Genomic DNA, 13,910 nt, shown 5'->3' with positions numbered 1-13,910 from the left:
CAGTTTATCTAGCACTTTCATTTAAACAGATTTCTCAGCAGAGCAAGTTCAGCATATCTCCTTGGCACCAGACTGCGTGGGTTCGAACTCCACCACCATCATTCACTAGCACCATGGTCTTGGGTAATACACCTAAGTTTTTAATGTCTCTGTTTTCTCACCTGTAAAATGAGACTAATAATAGTATTGGGGGGCACGTGGGTGGCTCAGTTGTTTAAGCACCTGCCTTCCGCTCAGGTGATGATCCCAGGGTCCTGGGATTGAGCTGGCATTGGCAGGGGGTGGGGGAATCTCTAAGAGGGAGACTGCTTCTCCCTCTCCCTCCCTCCCAACTCATGTGTGTATGCTCTCTCTCTCCCTCTCAAACGAATAAAATCTTAAAAAAATAATAATAGTATTGGGTTGTGTGTATTAAAATTTTAATTTATATAAAGCCTGTAAAACAGTATGTGAGACATAGTAGGTCTTTAAACTTCAGCAATGAGTAATTTTGTTCGTGGCTGTTTTTTTCCCTTCGCACCGTCAGGAATAAATTATTCCAACTGCCTAAATCATCTCTCTTTTCACAGAAGAAAATATGAAAAGTGGCATCTTTATTTCAAAATCCTAAAATCAATCTTCAGAAGAGCAAATCATAATCTCCAGAAACTGACTTCAAAAGCTATTTGTAAAAATCAATGTATTTATAGAGACTCTTCTTAAAATAAAATAATCCTAAATGACTCCAGATATTCTGTAATTTAAAGCTCTTCCAAATCACTGGCGCTGGATCCTTGTCCCACAACATTTGGCATTATTCTTTCCACAAACAAGAACAGCTATATTGACTTGAGGAGAAGCGTTCATTTGCGTAAAAACACAGGCTGGTGGAATTGGGTCACGCTGTCCTCCGTTTCCACCACAACCGTCATCTGCTCTATTACGGCAGAGAGTATGTCGATCTCCACATCCCTTAGCGCATGAACCTGGTGATTAGGCCACACATTACTTGAAAAGTCCAATCACTGTATTTGACCACTGATGCTTCACTACACATTCGAGAGATGAGCAGGAAAACATAAAGGCAATGGCGCACCTGAGAATTTCATTTACCTTCAATACTGTGATGTTCCAAGCAAAGCTCTCGGTCGCCTTGTTGAGTTTTCTACCTTTCAAGCCTTCTTTCGCCCCGAGATGATGAAGCTCCTCACGGAATTCCATCCCTTTGAAGAAAAGAACATCTAAGAATTCTTACTATACATTTCAGAAAAACGGGCCTCTTATAATGAAAAATTTCCCATTCTTTTCCTCTCATAGTTTTGAAAACCCTGAATGAAATGTTCCTTCCCATTCTGTTTGTCCCCACCAGTGGCTATCCTTAGGGGCAAACGAACAATGACCAATGCATTAGACCAAATTACATTTTAAACAGCCAGGAACCACCAGATAAAGACATCAGAAGGAGGTGAAGAACCAAATTCTTCTAGTAGATTACATGTGTCTTGTTTGTCCTCTACCTGGGTTTTATGTGAAATGGTATACTGTATGACAATGTGGGATGGCTAACCATATGTGATAGATGCACTGATTTTACTTTTCCTTATAAGCCACCCATATGGTTTGACAGTAGATCCTGGAGTCCATATGGATACTGATGTTAATCAATAAATGTTGAGTAAAAATAAAAAGATGTTTTATAAATAGCGTTTCTGGAAACAACTAAATACTGCAGATTTGGGAATGGCCTTAAGGTTATTTTTAGCTCAACCATTTCTCAAGCTTGACTACTATAAAAAATATCACCATCCTCAGAGCTGAGAATCACACTTTCTTCTGGACAGCTTACGCCATCTTTGGAAGGCTATGACTGATAGCAAGCCAAAGTCTCTCTCCCTGAAATCTTTACTCCTTGGTGCTAGCTAGACCCAGACCAGCTAAGTCTAACCTCTTTTCCACTGTGCAACCCTTTAAATCTTTGAAGAAAGATACTCGATAAAATCCACTAGAGTTTTTTCTCCTCCAGATTAAACATTTTAGCCTGTTTCAGCTTTACTAACAATGTCTCTTCTTTAAAGATGACATCCGGGCAGAGCCTCCACATTGCACCGCTTCCTGGAGTTGAGCTTGTAGGGACCTGCATCCAGGAATATCATACTCAAAGGGGGCTTGAAGCAGCCCACACAGGGTAGAGATTTACCACCACCCTCCTTGTTCTAGTTACTCTACTTTTCTAATGCAGCTTAAAACCACATTAACCTTTCTGGCGTTAACACCACAAATATAGCGTATGGTAAGAGCATGATTGTGGGGTTGGACCTATACTCTGGTTCTACTACTTACTAGTCACATAAGTGTGAGTAAGGCCTTGAAATGCTCTACCATCCAGTTTCCTCACTAGTGAAATGGTGATAACAAGAGAGCTTACCTCAAGGGATTGTGGTTGACGATTAAATGAGTCAATACATACAAAGCTCTCAAAGTAGTGTCTGGCATATAAAAGCATCCTATAGGTACTGTTATTATTTTTGTCCTTTCTGTCAACAGAAATATTTAAGCCTGTGGACCAGTCGGGAAAAAGCACCATTTTTTAAAGTCTAGTCTGGGTTCAGAGGTCAGCTCTACCCTGTGCTAATATGGAATCTTAGTGATTCACTCAATGTCTCAGAATCTCAGATGCCTCTTCTATAAGCTGGATTCAGTGGTGATTACCTTGCAGAATTGTTAAAAGGACGAAGTAACAGTGTGTGTGTGCACAGTATGTCATATGCAAATATATCAAGCAATTATCATTATTGTCATCTTCCTCATCATGATCATTCTGCGCGGGCATCAAGGAAAACAGAAATCTAAGCAAGATAAGAGTACAGTATGCGGATGAATGTGGATATAGATAGAAGGAGGGGTCTCTCAGAGATCTGAGGTAGCCTCAGATCTGTGTACCTCAGATCTGTGAGGTACCCTCACAGATATGTGACCCGTCCCATCCTTAAAGAAAGAACAAATCTAAAATAATGACTAATAAGTGAGGCAAAAGCCTAGGAGATTAATAGGAATAGGGCTCAAATTATAAAAATGAGGTGGTTCTTAAGGGGCAACATGTAGTAAAGGGTTTGGGCAGACTTCCAAGTAGATTCAGAACAGATCACCTTTCTAGGTATCTCTAGACACTCCCCTCTGTGTACATACACCAACCTACTGTCACCTGAATTTCTTCTGTACTAAACAAAGACTTCAGTTTAACTCAAAAGAATAGTTAAACTATGGCACAAAATATTTCAATTTTAAGGGTAGAAATAGAAACTTTAAAAACTACTACAAATTATCATTAAGTTTCTAAACAAAATGGGGCAGAAGTAGGGGGATTACCTGCTTTCTGACACTGCACAATCTTTTCCTGGACTGTATCTGCCATTTCTATGAGAAACCGGCTCTCTTGAATCATCTGTCACAAAATAAACATAAAAAAGTGGTAGTTAGAAGTCCTTAAACCAGCCCATTGGAAGGACAACATACAGAGAGATACTGGCAATCGTGGGGAACCATGGCCTTGACCACAAGAGACACAATATGGAAAGATAATGTCTGCTACAACCCCCATCCACTCTAGCAAAACTACTGTTAGAGTCACCTACTTCATAATTATTTCAGACATGTAATATGCTTGGCACCCCATGGGTGACAAACAAACAATTGTTAAATAAATGTATACACATTCTTTAAGTCCCAGATCACATTCATGAACACCTCTTTCCCACCAAGTGACTGCAGCCTCAAGGCAAGTGGTACCAGAACAACAGCAACAAGAATCGGAATGGAGAATCACCTAGTAGTGAGCTAAAGGACAACTAAACACATCAATGAAGTTAGCAGCTTGGATTTGGGTGGCCCCAAGAGAGTAGAGGTCTGGTCCTCCCTCTAAAGGGTTCCAGCTCCACTGGCAAGAATGAGAAATGGGACAGGCTTCAGAGCCACCAATTCAACAGAGGTTGTAGGCAATAACCCTGAAATGGTGGTTCCTGCCCTTGATCTTTGGGTAGGAAACAAAAACGTCCAAGAAATACTTAACATACTCAATGAAGTAGGGGAAACAAGAAACTGTTGGAGAGATGGAGAAAAGAAAAACCTGTACCTGAAGAGGGAAGAAAATTGGTAAAGAAGTTGTGATCAGGATAACAGGGGATTGGGGCGCTTCTGCAGAAGGAACTGAAGAAAGGTATCCATCAGACAAACCAACACTTCGTGACATCCAGCAGCTCTTCTCCTCTAGGTAAGCATTTTCCCATTTCATCTGCTACTCTGCATTTTGTCCGTCAGAATATTCTGAAGGGAATTCAAGGCAGAAGCCAAAGTGGACATAAAGGTTTGGGGTAAGACTTTTTTCACAATTAAATGCTGTTGAACAGATTGTAGTCTTCTACAATCACTGACAATCTAAAGTGGTTTATGATTACATATTTTCAAATAGAAAAGAATATTGAATCACATGTTTTTAATGCATAACAACTCTATAGGAGTAAAATCATACAATTCATTCATTTAATAATTATCTACTGAGCAGACACTATGTGTAAGCACTGTGGCAAGTATAAAGGGTATGAGCCATTAAGGAGCAAAACCAGACATATTTCTATCTCCATGGAACTCAGAGTCCAGCAGGGATGTCTGCCGAAATGGATGAATGGAATATGATAATTAATTCAACCAAACAAAATTGAGTTACTCATATTTTCTGCCTAAAGTGGCAGTTCAAAGTAAGTTATTTGGAGGGTTAAATTGACCATCAAAACTATAAAAGTAGATACCCATGAAGGTCTAGACTGAGTCACACATTTTAACTGCATTAATGCTTTTCAACTCCCAAGAGGAAGTGGAAGGTTAGTGAGTAACAATTTACTAAATCCCTAACAGTAGCCTGACTTACTGCAGCTTCCAAGTGAATAAAATTTACAAGCAGAGAAAGATTTAATATGAGGGCCATCTGATTTAGTCTTTTCTAAGCTTAGAATCCATGCATGTAACATCAACTGAGTTTTATTATACTTTCAAAAGTTATCATATGTTGCCATAGCTAAGTAGTAGACAAAATGTTTTTACAAAACTCAAGCAAGGGAGACATTCATAAATAATGGACACATTTTGTGACTTTACCATAAGCAAAATAGGTAATATAATATACATTTTTATAATCATTTAATTTTAAGACCAAAAGAATCTTAGGTATCACGACCACCCCCTTAATTTTGGAAGGAAGGAAGGAAGGAAGGGAGGGAGGGAAACGTGAAGTGAAGTGAAGTGAAGTGAAGTGAAATCTTACAGGAATTAAGATTCTTGTCTAAAATATAGAGCTAATTAATGATGGTGCTGGAATTAACCCCCCAGTTACCTTGTATCCACTTACTTTCATGAAAAAATAGCACCCCTCTGATTTTGTCTGGCCTGGCCATATTCCTTGAGAGAATGCATGCCTTCACATACATGCTATCTTTTGAGCCTGAAATACGGCATTTTCAAAGTCACCTGGCCCAGCCTGTCAGGAAAAACACGAGGGCATGCCCATAATCAATTCATTTCAACAAGATTCAAATTTATCCTTTTTAAGAAAAACCCAAAAATAATAGGATTGATAATTTCCTTTGATGATATCTTGCCTGACATCTTAACTCTCATTTCTCTTGGTTTTGCTTTCAGTAGAGAATATATTCTTTGACTTAAAGAAAAAAAAAAAAAACCCCTCTTTATTGATTTGTGGCCAGTTTTCTTTGCAGTATATTACTAAATATCTCCTCAGTGTTGATCATAAAAGGAATATACTTCCTTCATCCAAAACACCATACCCTCTTTCTAATAACCTTGAAAGGAAGTGTCATCTTTGCTATGGCTACCTCTTCTGCCTAGAGGTAGCCTAGAGGTTCAATCCCACCTCCACTACTTCCCTCAGGAATCCATTCCTAATGACCCCTTCTTTTTTCATCCGAAATCTCTACCTCTCTCCTGACTTTTTCCCTTCTCCCTACACTTCTTATTTTAAAGTAAGCAAACAGAAACAAGAACAAAATATTCTACTGGCCACTAATCCTCCTTTAAAAAATTAGCCCACACTCATTGCTTTGACTCAAGCAAGACTCAATCAAGAACTTCAAGTTTAACCTTGGCCTCATCAACTACATCCTGGCCCATCCTCTGTCTTCATTCACTCCCAACTCAGCAGCTGACATCTCTGATCATTACTCCTTCTTGATTTCTTGGGCGCATTTCTTTTTCAGCTTCACTCTTTCTCTGACTCCTGTACGACCTCTTTCTCCTTTTTCATATCTCTACATGTAGGAATCTTTTGAGCTGCCTGGTCTCAGCTCTCCGTTCTTTCCTTTCACTCTTCTCTCCTCAGAGTAATTTCATCCATTTCTAGAGCTATAAAATATTATTCTCATGCAGATCATTTCAAAGCTGGTGTTCCCAACACTGCCCCCTCTTCTAAATTCCAGATCCATACTTTCAATGGACTACCACAGCAGTTTCCGAAGTAGGGAGGTACGTGCACTCTGGGGCAGGGAGCCCAAGATAATACTTCGAGGTATGAGAAGAAACAATAAGGACTTTTATTCCGGTTTATTTTATCTGTAAAACTAGAACAGAAATTAAGCTTTTACAGGTTGACCCTGCCCTTGCCAAGTCAAGATCAGGTGTCTCCACTGTGGTAAGTGAAAAAAGACAAGGAAGAAGGGAGTTGCACACGGAAGAAGGGCTCACCGCAGCCTCATTTATTGGTTTCTTCCAGAATATTACAACTTACATATGCCTGCAAAGTAGTTGAGCAATACTATTTATAGTGTCTTGTCCTAAATAAACTAAACCTTCCCAGTATGGATTCCTGAGAAGATGAAGATCACCCAAGCACAAGCAAAAACGTGAAGATGGCAGAGCTTCTCCTCATTCCACTCACAGCATGATTTCTTCCTCAGCAACACACACACGTGAAAACGGTGACAGTGGGATCAGATCAACGTATCCAATTACATTAGAAGAGCAAAAAGATTTATTTCTATTACTTTTAAGTAAAACTTTTAAAATCCAATGCTAATTTCTATTCCTGATTTGGTTTTTACTGTATACGTTGTTATGTTATTAAGTTTATATCATTTACAAATGAACACATTCTCAAATTTTTACTGAGGAGTTGCCTATGCTGGGTCCTCTCTATTCACCCCTCCAGATCCACTCTCTGTCATGCTCCGTGCTGGGGAGGTTGGTCTCTGCAGGTAGCATCAAGCAGGCTCCCTTGCCTGTGACTTCTGTTGGGATGGCCAAGGGAACCCATCAGCAAGGGATCACAGCAGGAGGCAGGAAGAGAGAAGGCTTAGGATGGTTACTCCCTTGACCATTCCCTCCCTGTTGGACTGTGGCTCCATAGCTTCCTCTCTACAAGACCACAGCTCCTGTCGAGTGGCCCCTCTCTGCCCAGTGCAGATATGACTGTGTGCCTGAATGGCTCCCTCCCCTTCTCCTTTAGGCCTGGGAGTAATGACAGCTTTGCGCTGTTGCTATTGTTGGGGTGCTCACCATCTACTGTTGCTTCTCTACTGCTTACCCTTCCTTTTATAACCAAACCCCTCATTTACTCCTTTAATCATACCTTTGCTATCTGCAGAGAACAAATGAGGTAGAGATGCTTAGACTACCAGATACCTGTGCCTGTAATTTCCAGCATTCTCTGTCTCGTCCAGACATCCAGGTTCAGATCTCCAACATTCTCTTTGCCTCACTGCATCCAGAAGATAAGCTCCTACATTTTGTCAATCACCAAGATTTGCCTAACCTGCCACTTTTATCCCTTTGTTTCCTTCTTTAATCATAACACTCCTGGTTTAAGTCCACTCTCTGGACCATCTTTCAAATTCTAGTTGCATCTCAAATGTCATCATTAAAAATATGCTCTTCATCTCATTCACCGATTCCCACCCCAACTCTAGCCAAAAAAAAAAAAAAAAAAAGGAAAGAAAAGAAAAGAAATATCTCCTATTTTCTTCAAATGCTCACAAAGCTCTCTTGAAGGCACTCAGAGGTGGCTTTGAATCCCTGCTCAGCTACTGGCAGGTTCTGGTTCTTCCCACCTTACTCCTTCTCAATACTACCTTCAGAATCATCTTCCAAAAACATAGCACTGGTTACTTCCTGGCTTTATCATTTTCTCCTTTGCCTATTGAAGGAAGTAAAAAAAATTTTAAACCAGAATTCAAGTCTTCCCATTTGCCTCAGCAGCCTTTCCCCCCGTGGCTTCCTAATCCCCCTAGAACCCTATATGAATCGCGCTTCTCCAAATACAGACCCTACTTGTTCCTCCTTCTACACATTTCTTACTACTAGATAAGTCTTCTTAAGTCAAAAATCTTACCAGCTTTCAAGCCCATTTCAGTGCCCCCCCCCCTTCCACCGCTGCCCTGATTTCCCTCTCCCTCTCGCCTCCATATTCCAACATTCTATTTTTTAGTCTGTTTATAAAATTTCTTATTTTCTACTTCAAACTGCAATTATTTACTTACATTATCTCCCAGCCTTCATTTGCCCCAGGAAATTGTGATCCCATAATCCCAGTATATCCGGGACTTATTCACCCTTACAGCCACATAGTCATCAATTCATTTATATCATCACTTTTCCCCTTTTCACTGTGGGATATTTATTTCTTCTACGTATCAATTACCCACAATATAGTATTTTATTTACTATTAATCATTTCTCAAACCTATACTTGTCTTTTAGAACTTTTCTTTTTTTTTTTTTTTTTTTTAAGATTTTTCTTTGAGAGAGAGTTGGAGGGAATAGGCAGAGGGAGAGGGACAGAGTCTTTGAGCAGACCTCATGCTAAGCCTGGAGCCAGTGTTGGACACTTAACTGACTATGCCACCCAGGCATCCCTGTCTTTTGGAACTCTTATTTCTCTTTTTATCTCTAGTCTTTTTTCTAGATTTCTCCATTTTTCTATAATCTTGCATGAGTTGACTTTCAAATAAATACAAAGCTTTTAAGAGGATTAGACCTATAGTCAATGTATTACTCAAGTATTAGAAAATACAATGAATTTTTAAACTTTATTACTAGGGCACCTGGTTGCCTCAGTCAGTTGAGCATCCGACTCTTGGTTTTGGTTCAAGTCATGATCTCAGAGTAACGGGATGGAGCCCAAGCTGAGCTCTGTGCTCAACAAGGAGTCTGCTCGAGTTTCTCTCCTTCCTCTCCTCACTGCTTGCTGTCTCTGACTCTGTCTCTCTTTCAAATAAATCTTTAAAACAAATAAATAAACTTTATTACTTATTTAAGGTAAATTAAATCGAGAACCAAAACATTCAACAAATCCCATGATTCAAGTTCTCTTCAAAATCCCCCAAGTAAATATTTGTTAACCTTATAGTAAGAAGCTTGTTTTTTCCCTTGTCTAAGAGATCACTTTGTAAAGAGCTAGTCAAGTATGATTTAATTTTCAACATAGAAGAGCATCCCTATGAGATTACTTAGAAGATAACCTGAAATCCTTTAGTAATAAGATTCATAAGTATTACTCTAAAATACTCATCATTAACTTAAAGTCACTACTCAAATGGACTCCTCTCATGAGAGCTTTTGGTAACAGCTTTCATTGCACTTAGAAAAAACAATTTTATTCTATTTCTGCAACTTTCAAGTATTAGTAGTTGTAGAGAAGACAAGATGGATGGCCAATTACACCAAGATGGATGGTGTAATTTTTTTACACCAAAAATTCCTAACCACATTTTTTTTTAATTTATTTTCAGCATAACAGTATTCATTATTTTTTCTCCCAACCACATTTAAATCAACAATTTCAACCTCTCCCATTGGTTTATCTAAGTTGTAAAGAAGGAAAAACAATCCATTTGAATTTAATCTTCTTCCTAGGTCTCTACAGATCCTGCCATAAATGAAATATAAAGTGCTAAAGCCAAGGAGAGAAGGTGAGAAGCAGGTCCTCCTATAATCCCAGAGCTGGGTAATTAGTGTATTTAGCAAGTGAAGGCTGGGTTGACTCCATTGAATCTGGGAGTGTCCTGGATTTACATATCTGACGTCTCCGCCTTAGCTCCCAGTTGCCTTTGCAACTTGTTAATACAAAGAGCTTTTGTTTGGTTCTGTCACATGAATATCTCCTAATGGATCTTACTTACTTACTAAGGCTTTGAGTCTAAAAGAATTAGGGGACTAGGGCACCTGGTGGTTCAGTGGGTTAAGCCTCTGCCTTTGGCTCCAGGTCACCATCTCAGGGTCCTGGGATCAAGCCCCACATCCAGCTCTCTGCTCAGCAGAGTGCCTGCTTTCCCCTCTCCCTGCCCACTTGTGAACTCTCTCTCTCCATCTCTCTGTCAAACAAATAAAAAATAAAAGATTAGAGGTCTTACCTGGAAAAAGATTAGCATTACTTTAAGCATTAGACCTGTCCTGAACAAGGTTGTGTAAAGTTGTCAGTTAAGATCAAAATCACTTATTTAAAACAAAAGTTTTACTGAAGGGGAAGTAATGCTTTTACTCAGAAGTGGATGAAAGTGAATAAGCTGTCCTTTCAGCTCTTCTCAATAAGGAATTGCCTAGGGTCACTGCAGAGTCAATGAACTATTGAATGGTACTGAAAAGATGAACTCTCGTCACACCAAGACTCATAAATCTTCCATAGATTCCAAATTTCTCCTGATTATATCCAAATTCCTAGAATCACAGAACCTTATATTTAGAAACACCATAAGGACCACCTATCAGAAAAAAAAATGAGCCCCAGATGGACTTTCCTGAAAGTTTTAACTTATGTGTTATAACTATTTCACTGGTGAGTGAAATAGTTTAGACTAGAACTCAGGCTCTTGAAGAAAAGATCTAAGCTTTATGAATTGTGATACTGAAATCATTTTAAAATATAGAATTTCTATTGCAAGTAAAGGTCAGTGACAAACATTAATAATGTAAAATTTGCCGAGTAAAGTATCATAAAATTATATTTTGCCCTGACTCCTTCACCTTCTAAGTCTAATTTGCAAAAGGCACCAACCACATAGTCTTCCTACCAAGCCTAGAAAGAAATGTACTCAGAGGCATCCACTGCTCTTTCAGTAAGGAGTTATCTAATTTGGAAAGTTAATTACTTAAGAATATGCCCATCTGCTCTAGACCTATTTTGTTCTCTCCTCTTAAGAAGACTGAAATAATTAAACTATCCCTTACCTTCCTTCTAACAAAACACTGGGTTTGAGTTTTAATTCTGTAGATAATTTAAAATAAGACCTAAATTTGATCAAACTCAACACCTTTTAAAATCCGATTGCTGTTACATATATATTTGCCAACTAGAATGAAGATAATTTCCTTTAATTTTTAATGTCCTTAAAATTTTTAAATCAGATGAACTATTAATAAATTGGCATCTTTTGCTTTTAAGCAAAGTCAATCCTATGGAAACTGTTACTTTTTGGTGAAACAGGTATACACACAAGGCCAGAACATTTGCAAGCTCACTGGAAGTTCACTGCATTTGATGTATACAACAAAGTATTCTCTATCCTGGGACTAGCTCTGAGTCACATTTCCAAGCCTGAATTAAGATGGCATAGGACAAGAGAGCTCACACAGAGCAGGTCAAAGGATATTTGTCTCCACATCCATGATATTGACAGGATTTACTTCAGGGAGCTGCTTTCTGGATAAAGGGATTATCTCACCTTTTCTTCAGTTGTTCTACTTCCAAGATATAGTGTTTGGCTATATCTTGAATAATCATTAAAAATGATTACTTTTAGCCCACTATGATTAACATTAAGTTCATTCATAAAATTATCAGGTTACTAACCATCATGAACCATCTCTAGAACTTTCACTTGAGCATTCAGAAATGCAAAGCAAAATTTGAAGACACATGAAATGTGAATACAGCCTATAATGCAGCCAGTTTGTTGTCCAGGGTTCTTAGGACCCTGGTACCAAGCGGAAATCCTAACAACCTTTGAGATGCTGACAATTTCCCCAATACACAAAAAATGTACCAGAAGACATTGCCACAGCCACAATTAGAGGGAGTTTCGGTGCACTAAGCATATGATATCTTATTTATCAATAACCAGCTCTATTTTGGCACCTGCCAGCAGGCTGTTCTTTTTCTGCATTCCATTACTATACAAGCCAACATACTTTCTGAGATGCGGACTGATATAAAGTTCCACACAAACTTCACAATGAGAGAGTGATGGAAGAAGAGTGTCTATGACTTACTAATTTCAATTTAAATTGATTTCAATAAGCAAAACTGCATGGGGAAACTGGAGATATATCACATCTTTTCCATATCCCGAGCTTCAATATATCTTTGTAATAACACTGACAGAAGAGAATGTATTTAGTCCAACCCATTATGGATGGATGAACTGATACCTACCAATGTACTGATTCCACTGCAAGACTAATTAAAGATAGCAATTAGCTATTTTCACTAGAATCCTGGTCATGCTAACATAATCAACTACTCTCCAAATCATACCCCAACTGACTTAGTAAAAAATTAAATAACCCTTGACCCATGTTCTCTACATTGCTTTGATTTCTCTTTAATTTCCAGAAAATCTGTTGCTCTTACCATAATAAAGTTTTAACTTTTATGTTAATGTAAAATAATTCAGCACAGAAGTCACCCTCAGAGAACACTTTGTGTTTATTTTTACACTTATGATCTCCTGTAACTATTCCACTTCTGAATGTTGTATTCAAAATACTAATTACCCAAAAGTTTTCACATTAATTTAAAACACTGAAAAAGCCCAAATACGTAAAGCAATTACTTCTTGATGATGCATGAAAAAGTAGACAGGTAGGAACATTAGAAAAGTAAAATTCAGCTATCTAAAGAAAAAAGTTATATAAAGGTTAGACAGTATTTTTCTTTTAAAAATTAGTTGTAAATCGGGGTGCCTGAGTGGCTCAGTGGGTTAAGCCTCTGCCTTTGGCTCAGGTCATGATCTCAGGGTCCTGGGATCAAGCCCCGCATCGGGCTCTCTGCTCAGCAGGGAGCCTGCTTCCTCCTCTCTCTCTGCCAGCCTCTCTGCCTACTTGTGATCTCTGTCAAATAAATAAATAAATAAAATCTTAAAAAAATAATAAAATAAAATAAAATTAGTTGTAACTAGGGACTTCTCACTTGCATCTGCTACTCCTTATGAAGGATCTATCATAACCTGAGAATGTGCTGCCCAAGAGTAATGAGGACCATAGGTCCTTGAATCACCCGCTTAGTGCACTGGAGTAGACATTGGACAAAAATGCCAGAAGGTCCTGAACAACCTTTGTGGGTCCTCTTTACAGAACGGGGTGGTGAGTGAAAATAAGAACATTCAAGAGAGAATTTTTAAAAAAGTTCTTTGTAAATCAACTCCGCTGAGCATGGAGTGGAATTTGGGGAGTGGTCTATTACAAGTCACTGTGAAAAGTGCATCATAGTACTCAAGGTCCTCAGACTCCATCCTGCTCTGGACATAAAATATCATCTGCTCCACTATCTGGACCTTGTATGTCTCCGTTCCTGCCCTTTTAAAATTTTTTTTTAAGATTTTATTTATTCATTTGCAAGAGAAAGAAAGAGAAACAGAGAGAGCACAATCAGGGGGAGAAGCAGAGGGAGAGGGAGAAGCAGACTCCCCACTGAGTTGGGAGCCCAACATGGGGCTCCATCCCCAGGACCTACAGATCATGACCAGAGCTAAAGGCAGATGCTTAACCATCTGAGCCACCCACATGCACCTGTTCCTGCCCTTTTTAGGAGAAAGTCCTGCTTTCCTACCAGGACTTCTGTTCCTAAAGGATAGAAATTTTAATTCAGAGCATTTCATCTCTCTAGCAACTTGTACAGTAACAGGTATCCAAAATGTTTGTTGAGTTGACTAATCAAA

General features: G+C 38.8%; 1 protein-coding gene across 1 annotated transcript in view; it reads right to left on the bottom strand.

Moving 5' to 3' along the window:
• Positions 1–13,910, bottom strand: part of PLCL1 (phospholipase C like 1 (inactive)) — a 342,886-nt gene that overhangs the window by 57,203 nt on the left and 271,773 nt on the right. Inside the window, exons 4-5 of the mRNA XM_004772178.3 lie at positions 3,346–3,421; positions 1,093–1,202 (exon numbers count right to left, since the gene is read on the bottom strand). Of these exons, the coding sequence (XP_004772235.1) occupies positions 1,093–1,202; positions 3,346–3,421 (186 nt within the window). The remainder of the gene's footprint in view (positions 1–1,092; positions 1,203–3,345; positions 3,422–13,910) is intronic.

The sequence above is a fragment of the Mustela putorius genome, unplaced genomic scaffold (genome assembly GCF_011764305.1).
Source record: "Mustela putorius furo isolate JIRA1106 unplaced genomic scaffold, ASM1176430v1.1 tig00000275_pilon_pilon_pilon, whole genome shotgun sequence".
Classification (NCBI taxonomy): domain Eukaryota; kingdom Metazoa; phylum Chordata; class Mammalia; order Carnivora; family Mustelidae; genus Mustela; species Mustela putorius.
This window is presented reverse-complemented; position numbering and strand designations above follow the sequence as displayed.